Source organism: Tachysurus vachellii, chromosome 3, assembly GCF_030014155.1.
Source record: "Tachysurus vachellii isolate PV-2020 chromosome 3, HZAU_Pvac_v1, whole genome shotgun sequence".
NCBI lineage: Eukaryota > Metazoa > Chordata > Actinopteri > Siluriformes > Bagridae > Tachysurus > Tachysurus vachellii.
In genome coordinates, this window is record NC_083462.1 from 13,673,986 (window position 1) to 13,699,984 (window position 25,999).

The 25,999-nt window shown below is 41.6% G+C and overlaps 1 protein-coding gene across 4 annotated transcripts; it reads left to right on the forward strand.

Moving 5' to 3' along the window:
* On the forward strand, positions 1 to 24,308 carry cnot3b (CCR4-NOT transcription complex, subunit 3b). Of its 4 annotated transcripts, none has more exons than XM_060865849.1 (19): positions 1 to 183; positions 4,990 to 5,050; positions 6,236 to 6,303; positions 7,530 to 7,604; positions 9,922 to 10,011; positions 12,164 to 12,292; positions 12,431 to 12,526; positions 13,667 to 13,886; positions 13,988 to 14,115; positions 14,271 to 14,324; positions 14,428 to 15,349; positions 15,460 to 15,598; positions 15,858 to 15,999; positions 17,997 to 18,093; positions 18,341 to 18,385; positions 21,273 to 21,471; positions 21,631 to 21,763; positions 21,853 to 21,978; positions 22,704 to 24,308. In XM_060865849.1, the coding sequence occupies exons 2-19, from the start codon at positions 5,026 to 5,028 to the stop codon at positions 22,800 to 22,802; spliced, it is 2,787 nt and encodes a 928-aa protein (XP_060721832.1). In that variant the 5' UTR covers positions 1 to 183; positions 4,990 to 5,025; the 3' UTR covers positions 22,803 to 24,308. The 4 variants fall into 4 exon arrangements, with proteins under 4 accessions (XP_060721832.1, XP_060721835.1, XP_060721834.1 ...); XM_060865852.1 differs by having other exon boundaries at positions 15,493 to 15,598; XM_060865851.1 differs by having other exon boundaries at positions 13,673 to 13,886.
* The last annotated feature ends 1,691 nt before the right edge of the window (positions 24,309 to 25,999 follow it).

Below are 25,999 nucleotides of genomic sequence, written 5' to 3' on the forward strand. Positions count from 1 at the left end.
TGACTAGCAACACCTCAACGGAGGAGGTGTTCCTGGCGGCCATCTTGGATGCGCGGAGTGATTGTTTGGCGAATAGAAGTAATAGGAAATAAAAAATAAAGACCGAAAAAAAAGTTGGGAAATCGGTCACGGAACACAAGGTGAAAGAAAGAGCTAAGGGAAGGTGAAACTAAGGAAAATCAGGTAAAACGGATCTTGTAAAGAATAAGCAGTGTTTTATTTACACGCTTGTTTTTTTTCTTCTTCTTTTTTTTCCCTTTCCAATTTGTACCTGAGCCCAAAAGCTTGAGCTGGTCGTGTTTACACACAGGAACCTGACACAACCTTCAGTAAGCAGTCCAAACCGCTACATATCAGGGTTTGGGGTGAAAACTAAACAATATTTACACTCGGATAAGTTGTAACTCTGGTGCTAGAGGACAGAAATGTGGAGAAACACAAGTAAGTACAAGTGCAGTGAGTGTTAGAGATTGTGGTGTTGTGTTAAATGTGCACTTTAAATCCAGACAGCTGGGACTTTATCCTGAACTTTCTCATGTCCTGGTTTCTTTTAGTTTGAGGTGCACACAAAGGTGCAGAGTGGCTAGGATTGTGGGGAGATGTGTTAACATGCAGTACACACTTACTCACACTCACACACACTTACACACACACACACTCTCTCTCTCTCTCTCTCTCTCTCTCACACACACACACACACACACTCACACTAACACACACTTTCTCACACCTCACTCACACTCACTCACACACACTCTCACACACACACACTCTCTCTCTCACACACACTGCGGTGTGTAGCCGTGTGTCCCCACATGCACGTAAATGAACACACAAAATTTCAACACAACGCCTTTGTGTCCCCTGATGATGACGTGGGATTTTTGGGACACACTGAAAGTAGTTGACTCTTATTTATTTATTTATTTATGACATTGCAGGACAAACATCTTGAAAGATGTGGAATAGTTTTTGTGTTGGAAGATTTGTGAGGTGTTTAGTGTCCTGTGTGCTGTTTTGTGGGGGTCAGAACTTTCTTTTAGAGGCGGCTTCGTCGCGATACTCATCGTGTGTGTGTGTGTGTGTGTTTTTCTTTTTACCGTAGTATCTTGTGTATGAGTTTACAGGTGCAGACTTACTCCTCCTAACTTCAGTGAGGTCAAGCACAAGGCTTTAAACATCAGCTTCAGTGCTGTGGCTTTATGACACGGCCGTGCTGAGCTGCAGCAGAGACGCGTCTCAGACGGCTACCGATCTACAAGATGATGTTGACCGTGGTATTAGAGCGTACCAGACAGGCTAAATGACTAAAGCGCCGCTGCATCACTCTCGTTAAGCAGAGATAAAAGCAGCTTTACACAAGTTAGGCGGTAGTCAGGTCAGATTTGTGCTGTAACGATTGTTTAACAGAATGCATTCAATTATTTTGCGTGAGAATTTAGAATCGTTTATAAATACACGTTACTTACATTGGACGATTTCTCAGCCTGGTTTTGCTGTCGTGATAAAAAACACATGACGATGCCCTGGATGTGGCGATATGCAAGGTGTAATAAACATCATTTCTCACCCTGACACGTCCCCTACACTCGAGAAGTTTGCTCTGTCGGAACACCTAAAGCTCATAACCAGGTAGTTTAACAGTTACAGAGCGCTCTGTTCTGTTGTAGCATCACTGCCGACACAGGAAAGCGACAACCAGTTAGCCAGCTAACTAGTGATAACTTGGATGTTGATGATTGTCTTTATTTTCCAACAGTCAGAGCGTGATCACTGCTTCTAAAAAACCACCAAGAAGAAGGAGACTGACGAGACTGTTGCTCCTACAACAGCGGCTGAACGGAAGAAAGTTGTGAACCGATCCCGTTTTCTGAAAGATTGACGGCGTAAACAGAACATGGTTAGAATTCGTTCATCACGGCTCCGTTGCCAACACGGAGAACGCGTCGCCGTGGAATCCGTCATAAAACTAAGCCGTAACGTTATTGCACCCGTCTCAGTCAGTACAAAAAGGATTTCGAAGCCTTTAGAACTTCATGTCCCAGTTTAAACCCACTTCACACAAACCATGCAGTAGTGCTTTAGTATTAACTTTGATGGAGTCTGGCTTTATGCTCAGATTGCATAAAATCCCTCAGTCCAAAGACAGACTGGCATCTCTTAATTGTTCGTAGTGCATGAATCGGTAATTGTGCAATGTGATGGTTTGGCAATCCTGTCCAGTAGATTCCAGACTCCCTGTGACACCGTGTAGGACAAGCACTACAAAAGATGGATGGATGGATAGATGGAGGATGCTATGTGAAAGGTGCTTTCAAGTTGTAATTGAGACAGGCTGATTTTATTTCTTCATTTTTTACAGTGTGTCTCGTATCTCATCTCTGAGGAGATCCTCACACGAGCACTTTATTCAGTGTTGTCAGAGCCTGTGTGCAGACTAACCAGAAGTTCACACTAGAAACCTGACAAGTCACTTATTTTGCTTGCGGTCTGTTTCTTATAGCCGTACAGTGACCTGTGCCGTGGGCTTCACCGTTCTCTTTATTCACCTCTAAGAGAGCGTAACAGGGATCATATGCAACTCAGAGACCGCTATCTTTTTAAACATTCAGTAAACAAACATCGAGTGTGGAGTCACCAGACCTGCTTCTGGTAGAGTTGAGAAGAAATCCGCTTTGTTTCGGACCCACAACCACACACCACTTTCTATACCAGCAGAAGCTGTTTTTACTCGACTCATTAGACGACGGTTGATATTATTTCTAGAGTTGTTTTTCTCACCACTCAAATCAAAGACTTCTGCATGTTCTTACTGCTCACTTTTAGCTCCGGTCTAACAGCAGGAGCAGTTTCCCGTATTCACCTTACTGCTACTTAGCACATTTACTGCTACAATTGTGTTGAGTATTGAACATCTGCTTAAAAACCTTGGACGTTGGCTGTGGTTCTACCGTTTTTGTGCATCAGACTGTGGGAACTAATTGCAGGTGAAAATGTAAAACAGTTGTGAGTGGGGAACACACAGTAGAATTGCCTTGTGGAATCATTTGCAGAATCTTATGCAGATTTGTTGCGTTATCGTGTCATATCTAATTTGACACTTACAGATGAGAGAATCACAAATGCCACATTTTTCTGAAATCCAATGACGGCTGTCATGTTAGCTAGTGCGAGTGCAAGGTAAGCTAAATGCCACCTGTTGGATGCCATCGTTCGCTCTGTGCATTGCAGTGCTGTCGCTATAGTTAGCTGAATGTTGAATTGTTTTTCCAAAGCCAGCTGGAGAGTGTTCACTCATTGGCTTTTGATCCTAGCGGGTGGGTGTTGCCATAAACACAAAATCCTGCTGTTTTGTTATTAATTACAGTATCGAGGATATTTAAAATAACCATATTGTTCATGTTAGAGGAAACAATGTCTAACACGATCACTGGGAAGCTGTTGAACTAATTGACTGTCTTCCTCTTAACAATTCCACAGTGTACGTCTTCTAAAACGTTTCACCAGGAAAAATTGTTTTGTTGGCGCTGTAGAAAAGAATCAAAGGAAAGATTTTGCTCTCTTTAAGCTTACCGTGAAACCAAACATTGATGCTGACCATGGCTTTAAAAGAGCAATAAATAATTGGGCGAATGCCACAATGTTTGTTGTTATAGAGTTAACACCTCTGTGGTACCTCCATAGATCTTTAACAGATCGGTTTAAGAAAAGCGATTCAATGTGGAAATGTGATTTGATCAGAAACCTAGACAAGCTCTGTTCATGCCATGTGTGCAGATGGCAGTGAATGCTGTAACTTTTCAGTCTGTCAGAGTGAGATCTGTTATTAGCTTAAAAGGTCACGAGCCATGGGCTTCAGCACGCTGCGAACCGATTGGCCGTCAGCTCTCCTGCGGACACACGCATAGCTGAGGTTTGCAGCGTCAACGAAGTTTCGAACGCTGTGATGGCGCTAGATGATCCATCAGTGGATCATATGTTCCATCGTTCTGATGGTTTAGGATAACTTTGGTTACCTTGCAGGAAGTTCTGGTACGTGATTATTGGTACATGGATCTTAGAAGTTGTGTGTTAATGTTTTGTGCAGGATAAACAAGACTAAACCTGATCTGCTAAAATGCTTTCTCGTCATGGCTCATTTGCATGCACTGACGCCCACAAATGTCCTTTGTTATGTGTCTGGTAGCATGACACGAACTATCAGGGTAAAGCCTAAAAGACAGAAATGAGTGATTGCGACTTGTGTTTATACCAAATATGGAATAATAATATGTTATACAAACTGCTTTAACACAGAGATCAAACTGTGCTACAATTAACTTAGGTGTGGACCAGATCAAACACTCGGGGTCTTGGTTAAATGGAGTAAATGCTGCAAATGGAAATGCACTCATAAGCTCTTTATTCAGATCGAATGGAGCGATGAGTGAGCACACGCTTCAGCCGAGGCTCTGTCCGGCTGTCAGTACACAGGGTTTTACTGCGTGGATTATTTTCCTTGTCCAGGTGACATTTTTTCTGATATGAAAAAACAAAGCACATACAGTTCTCTGTGATCCTGTCCTGTAACTCTCCTGATTAATGTACTCGCTCCTCTGTATTTACTCGGCAGTGGTCCGGGTACTGAAAATTCCCTAACGAGGTTTGGGTTTCGTCCCCGTATGCAGAAAACTGCATCAGGCAGGACATAAGACCCGTGCCGAATTATAATACGTGGATCAGTGACCACCTCTGGTCCTCTAACAGGTCTTCCAAAACGTACCACCAGTCCACACGCAACTTAACGAATATTAAACCCATCTGAATGTTTTGCTCAGTTGCAGCACTAGTTCTGGTCACGTTCGTGTATCGAGGACGATAAAAAGCTTTTCGTTATAAAACTCCTTCCTCCTTTTTTTTAAACCTTAAAAGGAGTCGTGAAGAGAGAAACAGTCTCTCCTCAGGTGTTTTACTAAATGACTCCTGACAATGCGTTTTGTTTGTTCACAGCAAAAGAAGGCATGAAGAAAACATCTTAGTCAAGTCATGGCTGATAAAAGAAAACTACAAGGTGAGGGGGAAATGTTTCCATCATCATTATCATCATCACCACCACACACTGGGAACCCTGGAGAAGGAAAATCTGTATATTTATCTGCTTTTAAACAACTCACTGAAGCAGTATGTATTGCGGAGGGAGGGAGGGAGGGAGGGAGGGAGAGAGAGGGGGGAGAGAGATGGGGGGGTGGAGAGACGGACAGACAGACAGAGAGAGGGAGGGAGAGCCAGACAGACAGACAGACAGACAGAGAGAGGGAGGGAGAGCCAGACAGACAGACAGACAGACAGAGAGAGGGAGGGAGAGCCAGACAGACAGACAGACAGACAGAGAGAGGGAGGGAGAGCCAGACAGACAGACAGAGAGAGGGAGGGAGAGCCAGACAGACAGACAGACAGAGAGAGGGAGGGAGAGCCAGACAGACAGACAGACAGACAGAGAGAGAGAGAGGGAGGGAGAGCCGGACAGACAGACAGACAGACAGACAGACAGAGAGGGAGAGAGGGAGAGAGGGAGGGAGGGAGGGAGGGAGGGAGAGCCGGACGGACAGACAGACAGAGAGAGAGGGAGGGAGAGAGCCAGACAGACAGACAGACAGACAGAGAGGGAGAGAGACGGACAGACAGACAGAGAGAGGGAGAGAGACGGACAGACAGACAGAGAGAGGGAGAGAGACGGACAGACAGACAGAGAGAGGGAGAGAGATGGACAGATGGGGAGAAAGAGAGAGAGAGAGAGAGAGAGAGAGAGAGACTATACATGAATTCACCAGAGTTCCCCATTACATGTCATACAGTGACATTTAGTCTGAAGAAATCTTTATTAAAGGCTTTTATTTATTCCCCCTCATCCTGGGGCACGTGTGTGTGACCCCTTAACCTTATAGAACTGCTCCTGATAAGCTTCCTGATAGAATTGGGAATGTAGTGTTGGAGCTGTAATGAATACTACCGCTGTTTTGCTTGTTGAGTGTTTTGCGGTGTTATATTTTCTGGTTAATGATTAGACAGCCTCTATGAATTTGAGTAATTATTGGCATTTTGTTGTTATCGAGATCACAAACTTGTGACTGTTTTATTATTTATTTATTTATTTATTTATTTATTTTTGGGTGGTGGTGGGGAAGCACTTTTATCACTGTACTAATGTCTGATCACACGGTCCGAGCCCCTGACTCTCTTTCTCTTTTTATTGCAGGCGAAATTGATCGATGTCTAAAGAAAGTGGCCGAAGGAGTAGAACAGTTTGAAGACATCTGGCAGAAGGTGAGTGTGAGCAGAATCCTGTGCAGACTGCAGACTCTCACGTTTAAACATACAATCATATGATCTATTAAATGCAGGGTCTCCGTTGTTTGAAAGCCAATGTTGAAATATAAAATCACCAAAACAAACACGCCCCTAACCCAAATGGGTCCCACCCCTGTATTGATAGCTCCGCCCACACATACAAACGTAACCCAGGCAACTAATGGAAAGAAATGTGTCTATCATAGTTGAAGGGAAGAACAATACGATTGCATATAAACACACACAAGCAAAAATGACACACAAGCATAATCATGCAAAGGACGGGATATATTAGTTCTGTGAAACAAAGCAAAACCAACGTTACTCACCTATCGAGAAGGAAAAAAGCAACCTCGGATTGGAGTTTCCCGAGTCAATAATTCCTGAACTAAACGCTCTTATTACACAAATAACACCTCTTTTTTTTTATCGTAGTAATGTAGAGAGGCAGCTACAACCCAATTTTCCTCAAAGTCTCTGTGCGGACGACTGAGAGACAGATTCTAAGGGACCATCTGCAAAGTGCAAAACCCGAAAACAAATACTACAAAAACAGTCAATAACTTCACTGTAATACACTGTACTGTCACCAAACTCAGATGATAGTTTCTTGATAATTCTTGATAGTTATACTACAACACTTATTTGGGGGAAATATATTTTACTTTTGAGGGAATTATTTTCATATTAAAAAAAAAATCAACTTCAGTCCCTCGGCGTCCCATCGCAGGCCTTCCCGCTCCTTCAGTTCTCTCCAGCGCTGGAAAGCTGATGCTATATTAACACGGGTCCTGCTTCCTGCCTTATCGTAAGCCTTTCTTCGCTTTCTTTCTTTGTTTTTAATCCTCCATGTCAATGTTAAAACCGCTTTCTGCTAATGTCACACATGTGCACTGAACACTCTCTCCACCCATATTGACAGGCCCCGCCCCTTTCTGCTCATTGGCTACACGTTAGTTTTGTTTTTGTTTTGTTTGGCGGCCTAGTTTTCTGAAGCATTTGTCAAACAACGGAGACCCCACCTTTAAAGTGTTTAACAGCGTGCCCAATCTGTCTTTTATACACTTCTGCCTTTGATAAGTGTTTACTCTTCAGTAAGCGTGTGCGTGTCTGTGTGCGTGTCTGTGTGCGTGTCTGTGTGCGTGTCTGTGTGCGTGTCTGTGTGCGTGTCTGTGTGTGTGTGCACTTTTTTCTCTCTCCAGCTTCACAATGCAGCCAACGCTAACCAAAAAGAGAAATATGAGGCTGACCTCAAGAAAGAGATAAAAAAATTACAGGTGACACATTACACCCATTCTTTTCTTTTTCTTTACTTTACTTTCCTTCTTTGCTTTTCTTTTTTCTTTACTTTGCTTTTCTTCTCTCTCTTTTTCTTCTTCTCTTCTCTTTTCTCTCAGTAAACTAAAAGTTACAAAACATTTTTGCTTTCTTCCATTTGAACTTTTTACTTTCCCGACGATCGTGTTGCATCTGTATTGCAAGAATCAATATAAAGCGTTTAAATTCTCAGTTACTTCCTTCACAACATCCAGTCGCTTCATTACACACTTTTCTAATCAGCCAATCACGTGGCAGCAGCTCAGTATGTAATAACGCACAGATTCGGGTCAAGCGCTTTGGATAAAGTTCACATCTAACATCAGAATGAAGAACAAGTGTGACGTTTGTTCTGACCTGCTTGTCACGCCACATGGGCTGGTGTGAGTGTCGGTTTTTTAGACTGCTGATCTCCTGATCGCTTCTCACACAACAGTCTCTAGAGGTTGAACAGAATGATTTGAGCAGAAACACAAACCAGGCTGTGAGCTGACGGTTGAAACACCTCGTTGGTCAGAGAGATCAGAGGAGAGGAACCAGGCTGGTGTGAGCTGAGAGGAAGTCCACAGTAACTCAGATAAACAACCGTGCTGAGCAGAAAAAACAACTGGGCTCCAGCAGCAGAAGACCACATCAGGTTCCTCTCCTGACAGACAAGAACAGGAACCAGAGAAAATCTGCTCATTTTCTAGTGTATGAGTCTCCTCGTGATGGCCTCAGGTTCTGGTGACTGGCTTTCAGGAGAGGAACCTCATGTGGTCTCCTGCTTTTGGAGCTCAGTTCTGCATGTCGAGATGTTTTCAGCTCAGCACAAGAGTGAAAGAGTAAAGAGTGATTATGTGAGTTAATAAATCCTTTCTGGAAGCTCAAAGCAGCCTGGCGAACCTCTGAGTTAAACACCACCATGCTGGTTAGAGCTTAGAGGAAGGAAGCTTCTGAACTCTGAACAGCTGAATCACTTTCAGCATTAAGAGGTTTCTATCTTCAAACCCGGTGAACCATGTAGCTCTTTTTTTTCCCCTCCACAATCTTCCTATCATGTTGGTAGAAGTTAATTTTTAGGGGATGTTATTCCAGAAGTTTACTGGGATTTTTTTGGCTAACACTTGGCACGTCGGTGTGAAATTTTTCTTTTTAAAAAATACGATCAAAAAATTTGTTTTATGCACACCTAATGTTTTGTTATATCTCTGATGGGTTTGTTTTCAGTCCAAGTCGTAGTCACAGCACTTTGGACTTTGTATTGAGAACGAACAGCATGTATTCCAAAAGCAGCTCTAGACCTTTTATCTGCTGTGTATGTTGTATGTGACATAATGAGGGAATAACACACCTGGTCAAGGAACAGCTCTGAAAATAAGTGCTGTAATTCCTGCTCTGTTCACCGCTTCGGATGTAAACACCCTCAAATTACATAAAGCTCTTTATTTAATTTCACCTCCTGTATAATGCGGTAGATTAATTCAGCTCTTATCCAGTGGTCGGGGATCCACTTCTCTCGTTCATGGTGATGGTGGTCAAGCTCCATGTAGACATGTTGTGTGAAGGTTGGAGTGAAGAACTCGAGTGTCCTGCACTGAGCCCTGACTCTGACTTAACACCACTGAACACCTTTGTGATGAACTGGAACACAGACTGAACCCCAGACCTCCTCACTCTTACATCATCAGTGTCTGATCTCACTGATGCTCTTGTAGCTGAATGAACACAAATCCACACAGACACACAACAATATCTAGTGGAAAACCTTCAGAAGAGAAGAGTGGAGAGCTTTATAACAGTTAAAAAGGATATTATAGAGTGCTTTTATTATTGTCCTCCTAATAAAGAACATATGTGTAATGAGCATTAAACATTTTGCTATGCCACGCAATTCCACTGAGGTGTTGTGTAGATAGAAAATTAATCCTGCGACGGCTGCAGAAAGGAAGCAAAACCAAAAGTACAGAAGATGCTTGTGTATAAAAAAAACACTGCACTGCATTTACAGTGTAGGTTAAAGAAACGTCGAGTTAATGCTTGTAACCATACATTCATCCGTCTTTTGCGCTTTGGTGAACTGCTAACTTTTTTTTTTGTTGGTTACTCTGCTACCATAGGTTCAGGGCATATACATATAGAGTATGCCTGTGTGTGAGGTCAGCTGTGACATGACCTCACAGGGCAAGTCTCTGCACGCTGGACTCAAGCGTACAAACCAACTCTCGGTTTCTCCTTATATTCCTCACCGTCTTTCATTCTCACTCGGTTTGTCCTTCTTTCCCCTCTCTTTTCCAGCGCCTCCGAGACCAGATTAAGACGTGGGTGGCCTCAAACGAGATCAAAGACAAAAGGCAGCTAGTGGACAACCGCAAACTAATAGAGACAGTGAGTGACCGTCTGTGTATGTGTGTGTGTGTGTGTGTGTGAGAGAGAATTGGTGACTGGTTATGTTTAAACTGTATTTGACACACACACACACACACACGGTCAGTGGTGGACTTTTGCACAAACGAGATGTATCGTCTTCCAATTATTATGCACATGCAGTTTTTAAAATTTTTCTTAAATACAAGTTTTTAAAAAAAAAAGGTTGAGGTCAGGGGATGATGGTGACCACACCGTGATATTGCCTCTCTTTATGCCCATAGCAACCAAGGAGTCAATGGGTTTTATTTGATTAAAATCATCTTATTCTGATTAGAATTCTTCTTTTTATACAGTGCAGGACATGGTCACATGAAGTGGAAAAGAATTGAAATTCTAACGTAAATTAAAAGAACATTTAAAAACATTAGTCAGAGATAAACAGTTCGGTAGATAAACAGTGTGTGAGAGGCATTTTAATACATTTAGATATAAGATCATGGTCATTTTGATACCATCAGGACCTTAAAGGGACCTACCGTCTCAATTGGGTGCAGTGGGGTTCAGCGGTTAAGGCTCTGGGTTGTTGATCGGAGGTCTAGGGTTCAAGCCCCAGCACTGCCAAGCTGCCACTGTTGGGCCCTTGAGCAAGGCCTTTTACCTGCACTGCTCCAAGGGTGATGTGTCATGTCTGACTTTCTGCTCTGACCCCAACCTCCAAAGTTGGGATATTTCTGAAGAAAGAATTCTGCTGTAATGTATATGTAGTGATAAGAAAAACTTCTATTCTATTCATTCGTTCCTTTCACTTCCCAATTTTCCCACCTAAAACATTACTCTGCCATCTTCATAAATCAAAATAGTTGCCCTTTTTATATTAATAATTTGCCTAAAGATCCTTTAAATCCCACAAGTTGTGAGGTTCGACCTCCATGGGCTAGATTGAGATCTGGGGTATTTGGAGGCCAAGTCAAAGCCCTGAACTCCTCATGCAGTTCAGAGAATATAGAAGTCTATATTTTACAGTGAAACACTTTCTTCACATATCCCAACGGTGGAGGTTGGGGTCATGATACAGTACCCTTGGAGCAGTGAGGGTTTGGGGCCTTGCTCAAGGGCCCAACAGTGGCAGCTTGGCAGTGCTGGGGCTTGAACCCAGATCCTTCAGTCAACAACCCAAAGCCTTATCAGCGTGAGCCTCCACTGCCCTGTTTGAGATGATCTTACCGAGCCCTCTAACCATCACAGTTCAGCTCTTCAGTTGCTCAGATACTTACACTATTTTCCCCCCAACTTGGAGAACTGACTGTTTACGTGCTGCCTAAAACATCCCACTCCTTGCCAGGTTGTAATTGTAACCTGATAATCAATGATATTCACTTCATCTCTTGGTCTTTTGTTATTTCTGATCAGTTTGTCAACTTTTTTTAGAGGGAAGTAGTGCAGCTTTTATTTTCTGTTCATGCTGGGAGTTAACGTTACTTATTGAACATGGGGGACAAAAGACCTCCCAAGTTCTAGTGTAGGACATTCAAGGCAAGGGGCTGTTTTTTTTTGTTTTTTTTCTTCAGGAAATTGAGTTACAACCTTTAACCTAATGCGGTATTAAAGTCCCCGCTACATTCTGTTTTTCTAGCTCAAGGTGCTAGATTTGGTTTTCCAGAAGACATTTTTCACTCATTCTTTTGTTAAACGGACACGTTGAAGGACAAGTATTGACTGTATCTACATAGTTAACACATTTCTGTTCTTCATCAGTGTGCATGAGGTCAGTTGTCTTGTGAAATCAGAGTTGTAGAATCTCAGATTTGTGACGAGTACAGAACAGGCTCGAGCGCCTTCATTGAATTATTTCTATCCCTCTCTGACCGAGCTCTTATTTAGAGCCACATGACGTGGAAATAGAATTGAACTTCTAAAGTAAATTAACATTTAAAAACCTTAGTCAGAGAAGTCAGGTTAGATAAACAGTGTGCGGGAGGCATTTTAATACATTTAGATTGAACAGTGATTCACAGAACCTGCTCAAGAACCTGCTTTACTTTTAATTAGACAAAAGTTTATCAGCAATAAAGCGTTGTGTGTAAGGCTCAGTCAACATTTTTGAAATAAGCAAATACTTGCCCCGGATTTGTTGTTTCAGAAATCTTTTATTTCTTTATTCTTTCGTCAGCAAATGGAGCGCTTTAAGATTGTGGAGCGAGAAACAAAAACGAAAGCGTACTCCAAAGAGGGACTCGGTCTTGCTCAGAAAGTTGATCCTGCACAAAAAGAGAAAGAGGAGGTTGGACAGTGGCTCACGGTAAGAGCAAGGGTTCAGTATGCCCAAACCCCACCTGCTGATGTTTCCTATTCATGTCATTAACCCAAACACCGAACGCACCACAGTGCATCAGACTCCTATTAATCCACAAACTTATGCTCTGTTGCTGTCCCACAGTCGACGATAGACATGTTAAACATGCAAGTGGATCAGTTTGAAAGTGAGGTGGAGTCACTCTCAGTTCAGACACGGAAGAAGAAAGGAGACAAAGAGGTCTGTTCTTGTGTTCATTCATTTGTTTTTTGTTTGAATGCATTTGCTGAGTATAATTATTTGCATATACTGCATTTATTTTCCTTTGGCATAATTTCTAACTGATGTCTAAGAATTGAGGTGGTCAAATTCGTCATCTTAAACAAACATGCTTTTCAGTCCTACACTAGTGACCGAACACGCAAATGTCTAGCTTTAGAGACCAAGGCCCATATTCATGAAACCTCTTAGTGTAAAGAGTTTCTCCTAGTGACACAATTCTAAGAAAATTAGTAGTGAGAAGAACCTTTAAGAGGATTTAGTTTCTTTATCAGAGGAGAAAATGACAGAAAAGTGAAGAGGGAGAAGAAACGTGTTGTAAACAATATTTAATAAGACAATACAGATAAGATCGTGTAGGGATTGTTTTTGTGACCAATTATATTCGAGTTAACATCTTTACATGATGTTTACATTTACATTACGTTTATTACATTTATAACATACAGATTGTAGCACATCTCTAATGTCACGAACGTCATCCCTACACGATATAGTCTCAAATATCTTAATTTAGAGATAAAGTGAAGGTTTATAATAGGCCAGATTTGAAAAACGCTAGTTATTAGATAACCGATCACAGTCTTCAGAACAATGCGTCATACCTAGTAACAGGTTTAGCCCCGCCTACTCTCTAAGATAAAAGTTTTTTCCGTGCTCAGAGTTGCTCTGAAGTCCTGAATTACTCTGAAGAGTACTAGCTAGAAACCTTTAAGCTAAATTAGCCGCTCTCTGAGATCATTCTTAGACTCTCTTAAAACATTTTCTGAACTATTTCACACAGCTAAAACCCCATTGTCTTGCTGCATGATTCCTGTAAGATTCCTGTAAGAGTTACTGTAGATTCAAGTTCCTCCCAGTAAAACTGGAAGCATTCCTTTTATAAATTGGCAGACAGAATTTTCTTCTAAATTCTGAATTCATACCGCAGACAGCTTTCTTGTCTTTATGTTGGTTTAACCGTTTTAACGTCAAACCCAGTCTTCAAAGGGCTTTTAGACATTTACAGCTATTCACTGATTAAACAGTCAGTCTAACAGGACACCCAGGCAACAAGTATCAGTGTATCTGTATCTCAGTGGAAGCTCTGTATGCTTTCAGAAACAGGATCGGATAGAAGAGCTGAAAAAGTTGATTGAGAGGCACCGCTACCACATCTGCATGCTGGAGACCATTTTGCGAATGCTAGATAACGACTCGGTACAGGTGGATTCCATCCGCAAGATCAAAGATGACGTGGAGTACTACATCGATTCTTCTCAGGATCCTGACTTTGAGGAGAACGAATTCCTCTACGACGACCTGGACCTGGAGGAAATATGTAAGCCATAGGAGTTCCTCTGTGCATGCCTGGTTCTCAAATCTTTGAAGCAGTTACGGTATGTGGAAACATTTTTCTGTATTTCTCTATCAAATATTTAGCCCAGCCTTTGGTCGCTACTTCTCCTCCAGCGCACGCAGAGGATGAAATCTTCCAGCACTCCAGTTCCACACCAACTTCCACCACTTCGTCTTCCCCAATACCTCCATCCCCGGCTACTTGCACTACAGTAAGATGGCTCAATTCATTAAATTGTAGATATTTTAAACTGAAGAAAACGGCTTGAAGTGTTTAAGAACTTTATAAGAAGTACACTGTAAACTGATCTGTTGATTGATTTAATTATTTATTTATTTATTTATTAATTTTCTTTTTCTCTTGAAGAATTCTGAGGATGATAAGAAGCGAGGTCGTTCCACAGATAGTGAATTCAGTCAGGTAATTTTTTAACATCCTCTCATTTATGGAAGGAGCAATAAATTAGCCATCAAATGCATTAAAAGCTTTTGAAACTAATAAATGATTCCCCCCCCATCCTTAGTCTCCGGTAAAGAATGGCAATCCATCATCTCTTTCCTCAACCTCATCATCCTCTACATCCTCTTTGGGATCCTCCTCTACCTCGGTGGTGTCTGTAGCCACCATAGCAAGCAGCAGCAGCAGCAGCTCAGGAGGTGGAGGCAGCAGCCTCCTGAGCAACATCGGAGGCCATGTACAAAACTCATGCAGCTACAGCTCTGCCATCCAGCAGCAAATGCAGCATGGCCAACAGCAGCATCAATCCAAAAATGCCTTTAACTTTCAACCCAGCACCTCTGCCTCTGCAGCTCCCTCCAGTATCCTCTTACCCAACCCCACATCAACCACGTCTCCTTCCAGTATCAATACACCCAGCAACCAGGCCCAGTCTCCGCTCACTCCAAGTCCAGCTTCCAGCTTATGCCATGCTCTCAGCCTGGGCCTAGCCAAAAGTGGTGCGCCGACCACCAGTGGTGTTAGCCAAATTCCTAGCCTTGGTCTTTCAGGGATGCTGGCATCCAGGACCAATCTGCCAGCGCCCCTTCAAGCTTCCACCCCAGCACCATATGCCCAGGCCGCTGCATCTGGCACTTCCAACGCCACAGTTAACACCAATGTCACAAGCTCCAGTGGTGTTCCAGCGGCTGGCACAAATGGAAACAGTGTTTCAACAGGTCTCCTGGGGTCATCAACAGGTCTCCTGGGGTCAGCACCAGGCACTACAGGCATGAGCAGTGCAGTTTTAGGTCTCGGGACCACACAGACTACAGTGCAGCCCTCGTCTTTGGTGACGCCCAGCCCTGTTGGAGTGGGACTGGTTCAGACGAGCAGTGTGGGCGTCATTGGGAGTAATGGGGGAAACTCTACATCAGGAAGTGCAGCAGCTGTGGGGAGCTCAGGGCTTGCACGGCCACCTAGTGGTCAGAAACAGAATGGCGGCACGAGTAAGTGATGGTTATCAACATTGTTAGAAAATGTATAAGCATTATAATCAGACTTTGGCTTTAACAAGATGTACTTGATCACAAACTTTTTTTCAAATGTTGCTGTTTAGAAGAGGCTTTCATTCCACCCGCTCTCTCTCCAGCCTATAGTGCCGTAGTAGCAGATAGCGTGTCTGATTCTGCCCTTGGTAGTGCCAGCCAGTTACAAAACAACCAAGCCTCAACCTTAAATTCCACAACCAATCTGCCGTGAGTATATACCCTTTTCTAAGTAAAGGCTTACTGAGTTTGCACACGGTTAGAGCCTGGTGCTGCACTTTTCTTGGAGTGCGGGGTGTAGGTTGTGTGCTATAGCAAATGTGAAGTTTCCATTTTCAGCCTTTATCTAAATGTTTGTATTGTGCAACATACTGATGTTTTCCTCATTATTCTATGTTTGCCCTAACCAGTTTGATTTCGAGTTAAACCTAAAATGCCCTGTGTTCTTCTCTACTTACTGACCAAACAGTAAGGACAGCGTGTCCAGCCTTCTGGGGCCTATCACTCTTGCTACCAGCTCACCGTCGCCGTCGTATAGTGAGAGTAAACCAAGTGGGGGCAGCCTGCTGAATGGACCTCACTCTTACACACAAGCGGCTGATGCCATCAAGGTCAGACATGCAACACACAAACACACACACACACAACTTGTAGCAGATTATTGAAATAAATTAAGGGTTGTGTTTTTTTTTAACTGCATATTTAAAAACAGACAAATGGACAATCTAGAGCCAACTCCAAAAGTACTGCAATCTTTCATAAAAGGGAATGAAGGTAGTGGAAATGTGTAATATAGACATGGGGGTGCAGTGTACATTATATTACACTAGGCTACGTTACACTACACTACATTCTCTATACCACACTACAATACACTACGATCTCTACACCACACCACATTACACCACACTACAATACGCTACACAACATTCTGTACACCACACTACATTACACTACACTACTCTACATTACACTACACTACACTACACTACACCACATTCTCTATACCACATTACACTACACTACACTACACCACATTCTCTATACCACATTACACTACACTACACTACGTTACCCTACACTACTCTACAATCTCTACACCACACTATACAGCGCTACGCTACTCTACACTACACTACACTACAGTACACCAGGCAACTCTACATTACGCTACACTACACTACATTACACTACACTACACCAGACTTCTCTACATTACACTACACTACATTACACTACTCTTCATTACACTATATTACACCAGACTACTCTATGTTACACTACACTACACTGCACCTAACCACACCACACTACATTCACTACACTACATTACACACGGTTAGAGCCTGGCGCATTACATTACACTACACTTCACCACATTCACTACACCACATTCACTACACCACATTCATTACACTAGACTACACTACACTACACTACACCACATGCACTACACTAGACTACATTACACTACACTAGACTACATTACACTACACTAGGCTAGACTACATTTCACTAGAGTAGACTACACGACACTAGAATAGACTACACTACACTAGAGTAGACTACACAACACTACATTCACTACACTAGACTACACTACAATAGACTACATTACACTAGACTAGACTACACTACACTAGAGTAGACTACACAACACTACATTCAGAACACTAGACTACACTACAATAGACTACATTACACTAGACTAGACTACACTACACTAGACTAGACTACATTACACTACACTAGGCTACACTACACTAGACTACACTACACTAGACTAGACTACACTACACTAGACTAGACTACATTACACTACACTAGGCTACACTACACTAGACTACACTACACTAGACTAGACTACATTACACTACACTAGGCTACACTACACTAGACTACACTACACTACACTAGACTAGACTAGACTAGAATACATTACACTAGACTACACTACACCACATTCACTACACTAGCCTAGACTACACTACACCACATTCACTACACTAGACTAGACTACACGACATTACACTCGACTACACTACATTACAATAGACTACACTACACTACACCACATTCACTACACTAGACTAGACTACACGACATTACACTCGACTACACTACATTACAATAGACTACACTACACTACACCACATTCACTAGACTAGACGACATTACACTAGACTACATTTCACTACACTACACTAGACTACACTACATTACACTACACTACACTACTTTACACTACACTACACTACATTACACCAGACTACACAGGGCTGTTTTTAAGTGCTAATTAAAGTACATCAGGTTGAGTTTAAAGACTGCCAGTGACTCAGCAGTTCAGACGAAGTTTGTTCCACCACCTAGATGCCAGAACAGAGAAGTGTTGTGGTAGTCTTTAACTCATAGTCCATTGCATTGAAATCCTGCCTCTCTGCACAAGTATAATGGACTAGAGTGGTAGCATCTAAAATGCTTATAATTATAATATTAAATTGTGCATTTATCACAGATGGTGTAGCACACGTTTTGTATCTCTGGCTGTGTGTGTATGCACACCTGTATGTACATGGATTTTGAGACTCTGCTCTTTCTTCTTCATCAGCCTCAGGAACCGCTCAGTTCTCTGAAATCGATGGCAGAGAGAGCAGCTCAGGGCTCAGGTTTAGAGGGAGAACTCTCTGCACTCCATCTTCCTGGAGGTGAATATACACACCCACATGCACTCGTCTCCGCAGGGCCCTATGGGTTCCTGTCTTTCCTACAATGACAGATAATTTAACAACATTCACATGTAGAAGTGAATTTATACAGAAACATGGAACTGCAGTTAACCTTCACTTTTGAATGATGTTTTTTTTTTTTTTTACTATAAAAAGACAATTGCTGTTGAACTTGTATATGATAAGTTTTTCCATCAAAGCTAAAGGTTAACACATTAATTTTCAGTAAACAAAGTTGGAGAGTGGAATACACGGGGGTGCAATGGTTCAGGTAAGCCAGTGTTTCCATCTAGTCTTCTAATGCAGCTCATTGTGTGTTCATTTGTGTCCAAAAATTATTAGTGCTTTAATATCAGAATAATTGTTCTGAAAACAACTTGCAATTCCTTTTATCTAATTTAAAGCCAAGATTATCCGATGTTCGCAACTCATCCATGTGTCGAACTCTGCGGTATAACAGGTTATAACAGGGTCTGTGTGAAGAGGGGTGTTGTTAACTTTAACTTCAGTAACTTGTTAACATGACTCTTGTTTAAACGTCCGCTCTCTAAATCCATTCCACTCTCGCTTGCCTTTTTCACTCCCTTTCCGAAGCAAAGATTACAGAAACTATATATATTTTAGTCTTTACCCAAAAGGTTGTTCAGGTTGTCCTTTCTGGGATATCCTGAAGACTCCACTTTCCAGCAAACGTTTATCCTCACCCATAAGTCTCGATCATTTTCGAGTCCGTCACTGCGCTTTGAAACGTTCGACTCGAAACTCGAATGAAATCAAAGAAATCAGACGGTTCATTCTCACATTCCCATCAACACACTTAGCACTGCTTGACTCTTCTATTGAGATTCCTAGAGAGAAATGGTTTATAATCGCACTCTTCAGTGCCACTCAGATGAGGATTCCTTTTAAATCCCCTCAAGGTTTATTCGTCATGATGCCTCAGCATTTTTTCCCCCCTCTCCACAGTCACCTCCGGCTTGCTCAACTTGGACAGATTTTTAAACTGATATCCAGGTTTCTGTAAAGCTGTTGTGTGACACTCAGTCTCCACTGCCAAATGCTCAGTCTAAATAAAATGTAATTTAATCAAATATTTAAGTCATTGCTTAATAAAAGCCTTTGGCCGTCTCGTTCCTTTCCTGCTCAGTTGGACGGCGTAAAGGATCAGTAGTTAAACTCTGTGGTATTATTAGTGCATACCAGTAGTTTTTTTTTTTTTGCATCAGCTTAATGGATACGCTTACCCAATTTCTACTCCCATGCTTTATTAGTGATTATATAATAATCATGACAGGCCTAGTTGTGATTCACCACATGAGTGGAAAACTCTTGAAGCTCTTGAATGATTCAAATCCAGTCGAATGTTTGACAAAGTGTCAGCTTTCTGGACCAGTCTTTAAAAACAAAGATCGGAGTTTTGGATCATAGTTTTACTCAATTAAATCTTCTACTTCATGGCTCTCAGGAAAACTATTAAATGTTTCATTTTTGCCCAAATTTACAAGTTTCCCCAGATCTGTATATCTAGATCTGAAAGCAGGTTTTGCTCTTCAGCAGTGCATTTAGCAGCTACAGCTACAAAGGTTCATATGGTAATGAAAATTGGCTGGGAGTTTACTTGTTTCATGAAGGGTGGAGGTTTTGTAGCGGGTCATTTTGGGAGGAATAGATCACAAATGTATACAGATGTATATGTATGTATACAGAATACAGCTGAAAAGTCATTTTTTGGGCTTTCAAGTGAACAAGCAGTGCTAAGATGATTAAATGGAAGTGAATCATTTTGGATTTAATATCTGTATTTCGAAAAAAAAAATCCCACCGTGACTTTAAATTCTTACATAACTAGTTTTTTATTCTTTAGATTTTTTTGATCAGTAGGAAATGGTTTAAATCTGACAACCTGTTTAAAGTACCATGTCTGTACTGGACAAATCTTGCACCATCGTCCTAGTGCACACGTCCTAGCGGATGAAAAGGTTGCTTAAATCTAGGGCAAGTTGAGTAGCTTCAAGCTCTAACTTTACTCCTGATTAGAAAGAAAAGCAAATGTGTAGACTTTTGTCACAGGGTCTTCAATAAAGCTCAGACTTTTGAAGTGGGCCACAGGGCCAGAGTTGGGTCTTTTCTAAGAATATCCTCGAATAACACAAATCTATAGTGACATCATCAAGAAGTGCTGTGTATGGAGGACTACACAAAACAAGTGGCTCAGATATCACCTGAAAATCTAGTTGTTTTGCTGCGTTTGTGCACTGCACCCTAAGCAAATCTCGTACCCAGCCCTGTCCAAAAGTATCTGAACTGTGGGTTGTTTTTGCCATCATGTAAAATACATTTGGGATCGAGATCAAATGATGAATATGATAAAATCTATCATAATTTTAGCTTTCAGTTCCTGATATTTGCATCTAGGTGTGTTAAACAACTGAGAGTATTGGAACGGATCATCTTAAAGCAGTCAATATTTGTTTGTATATTTCTTGCTTGCAACAACTGCATCGATTCAGTGACTCACTCAGAAAATTGCCAGACCGATTGTGTCTATAGTCTTCTGAATTAATTCGCCTGCTACCATCATGTGTTCTTCACCAATAAAGATTATTGAGCCTGTTCTAGAAGCAGCCATGCAAACACAATCCATGACGCCACCTCCGACGTGCTAGACCAGAGAGCTCGTATGTGTAGAATCACGAGCAGATCCTTTCTTTCAGCTTGAATGGATCTGATCAATTTTTGCTCCGTTTTCTTGCTCCACATGCTTCGAAATAGCTTTTTAGAAATAGATTTTCCCTCTTAACTGTTGGTTTATTTGATTTTTAGCAACAGACACTGTCTTCACAGGCAAAATCCCAGGTGAATAGCCATGATTAGCCATTCTGAAGTGTCTTAAGGTTCAGTAAATGTCTAAACAATCAATCTAACAATACGAACAAGGAACATCTGTCACATGTTCCAGTTGCCTTGCTCTAAGTTTTACACATCAAGATGCAAATATCAGGGAAACAAGAGAGCTGAAATTTTTCTGTTCATCTTCTGATCTCAAACCTAAAATATCATCAGTGTAATACAAATGCAAGAATGAGCCTTGCTGTTCCAATACATTTGCAGTGTGGTATATTCCTGTTGGTGAGATTAACCTTTCTCTCCTCCTCTAGATATCTTCCCTAGTTCCACTGCCCCATCAGGTACCCCTACAGCCCCCCAGTCTTCTCTTACAGAGGTTAACATTCCTCCGTCGCTGGGCGTCTGTCCTCTAGGTTCTGTTCCCATCTCCAAAGAGCAGCAATACCAGCACATTATGCAAGAGGCAGCATGGACACACATGCCCCACCCGTCAGACTCGGAGAGGATCAGGTACACACTCGTCTGACCTTCACAGATACATATATCCAGCTGCTTCAGGCATGTGCCTGATTATACCAAGGATACTGCCAAGGATAATGCTATGTAACTGTATCTTCTAGTGGTTTTTATCCTTCTTGCTTTATAACAAACTCATTTCTCCACATGCAGGCAGTACCTGATGAGGAATCCCTGTCCTACGTTGCCTTATCATCACCAGGTGCCACCACCACACTCGGACTCTGTGGAGTTCTACCAGAGGCTGTCCACAGAAACGCTGTTCTTCATTTTCTACTACCTTGAGGTACACAGTCATTGTTCCGCTTCTTGCGTAGCCGCTGTGTGACCTCTAGCTACGCTGTATAACCAGTATATACGTCTTCCTATTTGCAGGGCACAAAGGCTCAGTATTTGGCAGCCAAAGCCTTGAAAAAGCAGTCCTGGAGGTTCCACACAAAGTACATGATGTGGTTCCAGAGGCACGAGGAGCCGAAGACCATCACTGACGAGTTTGAGCAGGTGAGACCCAGTGTCGTGTGTGTGTGTGTGTGTGTGTGTGTGTGTGTGTGTGTGTGTGTGTGTGTGTCATCAAAGGTTCATCAGAGGTCTACTCACCAAATCTAAAATAGTAGGTTTCTTGCAATATAAACAAAGTTATAAGTATAAAGTTATATTACAATATAACAACCAGCAGAATTGAAATAAAATGTTTTTGCTTCTAATGCACCACTTTAAGTTTATTTGGGTGGACATTTGCCAACCTAAAACATCTTGATTCTGCGATTTTATTTCTACTCTTCTGTGCAAAACTGATCCATTTTTGTATATGGTGAGGGAATGTCCTGTGTACAGCCCTCTTCACTGCAGCTCACTGCTAGCAGATCTACCTCTGAAAACAATTCGTCCTCTGCAAACGAACCAAAATGCAGCTGCATTTGGGAGCATGGATTTGGGCCTAGGTGCATTATGGGACATCACATGCACATGCTCAAACATGAGTACAGTTATCATAGCAAGTCATTAGGAATATTATGTATTCCTTTCTTGGGTTTAAGTGATTGATTTTTTTTCCCCTGGTCAAACCAGGCCTCATGTCAAATCTCGTTTAATTTGAATTTGCAAATGTTTTGTTTGAATCAACAAAACTTTTTTTTTATTCATTCATTGTAGTCAGGGCCTTTGTTTTGGTTAACAGGCAACTGGATGAATGACACACATTTTTTTGTCTCTGTTTTCTGCCTCAGGGGACATACATTTACTTTGACTACGAGAAGTGGGGCCAGAGGAAAAAGGAAGGCTTCACTTTTGAGTACAGGTATCTGGAGGACCGGGACCTCCAGTGACAGCCAAGAAGAGCCACAGACTACTGTCGACATTCCTGGTCTTGAACCCGCGCTCTGGGGCACGTGTAGTGTGGCGACTCAGAAGCTGTTGCGAGGCTGTTTTATGTCTCGTCGGAGCATATTGCCTTTGGAGTTTTTCCCAGTACCTTTTATTTCCCTCTCACTTTTCCAATCATGTTTTAGGAAATCCTGTCAGATTGTTCTTGAGCCAAAGAGACGCACGCCTACAGAAGTTCATCTCGTATCGTAGACAGCAAACACAAGTCACACACTGTTGCTGCTACGAGTTGTAGTGCACAAGCAAACGTTTAATATCTGTTCTAGCACAAGGAAATCCGTGCAGCGCGAGACCAATTCAGTTGCTTATTTTCGAACTCTGCGTCATTTTAAAGCTCCACAAAATGAACCGACCTGCATTCGATGTGCACTCGTAATTGACTATTCTGTTCGTTTCCTCCCCGTACCTCAAGCACGGTTTTTAAATACAACGGGATGCTTTAACAATTAGGGTCGATGTCCTAGTTTAATGGTCCGACATTCAAGAGGAATTACAGTCTGTACTTGTCCCTCATCCATCCATCCGTTCATATCCAGCTCCTTATTCTAACTACAGATAACACTGTATGACACTGCCCAGAGCGAGAGAGAATTGGAAATAAAAAGCACCAGCACTAAGAAAAGAAAAAAAAAAATCCTCGAGGGTCGGTTCACGTGTCTGCTCATACAGATTTGGACATGCACTCAGTACTGAGGCTCAGGAAAAAAAAACAAGATTAAATAGAAAATAAAAGACTTGGTTTGCATGACCACGGTATTGTGTACGGATCACACAGAACCTTGGTTTAAAATGACAAAATAATTCTGTGGGTCATTAAAAGCCTGCGGTCACTATGAGATGAATTGGTACTCTGACTCTGAATGTTTTTGGACATTCACAGAAGAAGAAAAAACACATGCTTTTCTAAAGCATCACTAGTCACATTAGGGACAAACTCGTTACAAACGTTCACCTTATTCTCCAGCCATCATGCTTCATTTCCCAGAGCTGCTTCTGCATCATTATAATATTCTCCAATGTTTGGAGCACCATCCAGACCAATCCGTTGACGAGATGCTGCCATCTTAGCTGTAACTCTCTGAAGAAAACAGATCCTCAGCAGTTTAATTCCATTAAACACGGTGCACGAAACCTGTTTAACACGCAACCATGCGCCACATCCTGTTTTTGTTACGTTTACCTTTTTTGAGCGTACTGTAAGGAAGAGAATTAAAATGTGAATTATAATTATATATATATTTTTTCCTAACTGGAAAAAAAAAGTGATGTACAGAGCGATCTTTTCATCTCACGTCTCCCCCTCGTCTCCTCCCTCTCCGTATTCAAAGGAACAGCCTGAACGACGATCGTTGCAAAGTGGAGAGGATTTCAAGAACATTACACATACAAGACATTCAAATGAAGTAAAGGATTGTAAAATATTAATAAAGAAATGACTTTTCAAAAAATTTGCTCTTGCATTTTTGATTTTGTGTAAAAAAAAAAAATTCAAAGCAAATTTTAGTTTAGAAACCATTTAATCCAAAACACATCACACGTTACACACAGTGCATTTAATAATGGACATTGTCATAAAGCAGCTTTACAGAACAAATATACTACAAAACGTTCAAGATTAATATTAGACTTATGTTTAAATGTGTTTGTATTTATCCATAATGAGCAAGTCTGAGGTGACTGTGGTGAGGGGAAAAACTCCCTTAGATGGAAGAAACCTTGAGTGCAACCAGACTCAAAAGTGAACCTCATCCTCATTTGGGTGACACTGGAGGGTGTGATTATAAACTGTTATAAACACCAGAGAGTGTTATTATGACTAATGTCCTTTCTACAGTCCGATACAGTCTAATAATTGTGTATTGATGAGGAGATTGTTGTCCTCACAGACAACATGGAGTTGATGACTTCACTTTGAATGTCTGAAATCTTCATGAATTTTTCAACAAATGAGAAAAAGACTTCAATGACAAATGATTACTTCAGATTTGTAATCAGCTCCTTCTGAGTGAACGATGGATGGTGGAATTGCTGTGGATTTATCCAGTAGTTCTTCACCCGGGGGTCATAAAACGGTAGCAGTGTGATTGAGGGAAGACTTTTATTTTGAAGGTGTTTATAAAATACTCACCTGATGGCACTAGCTACCGGCAACATGACAGAACTAACTATAATAATCATAATAATAATAATAATAATACTTTATTTATAAAGCAATTTTAAAAAGCCAAAGATGAACACAAAGTGCTGTACATTATAAAACACAGATAATAAAATAATAGAAGTATAGATAGAGACTCTTGGATAAAATAGAGTAGATTGTGCCTTTTTCTCAGCTGGACCTCCTCACATCCTCTACATAATCCAACCATTTTACTGAGTGAGCAGAAACACTGAAGTCACTGTATATCATGTTAATTTGTGTGTGTGGTTGTTTTCCTTATACTCCTTCAAGGACTCTTAATATTAAAGTCATATCCAACATCTCCAAGGTCATATCCAGACATCTAATCACTGTCTGCAGTTTCTTTCTTTGTTATATACAGTATATATATTACATAATGTGAAGTAACGTACAGTAGTGATTAGTTCATGGTTATCCGTAGGTGGTTTTCACTCTGAAATTGTTTGGTGTGGTCTGAACTCTGAATGGGTTTGTTCCAGGTGTCCTGCAGCATTGGCTTGGTTTCAGGTTCACTTGATTGTATTGAACTGCGATGTGTCTGTGTTTATTACAAACGTCTGACCTTATTACAAACACGTGGAAAAGCAGAACTTCACACGACTCACCAATTTTTAATATTTTGGTGCTGTTATGAGCTCCTCACCTCTTCTGTCTCCCACAGCATTTATGCTACACGTGTGTTGTGAAGACTAAAGATGTCATTGTCTAAAACACACATGGCAATGATGCATAGCAATTCCCCTGTACACAAAGTACAGAGCTCCATGAAGACATGGTGTGTGAAGGTTGGAGTGAAGAACTCGAGTGTCCTGCACTGAGCCCTGACTCTGACTCAACACCAATGAACACCTTTGTGATGAACTGGAACACAGACTGAACCCCAGACCTCCTCACTCTTACATCATCAGTGTCTGATCTCACTGATGCTCTTGTAGCTGAATGAACACAAATCCACAC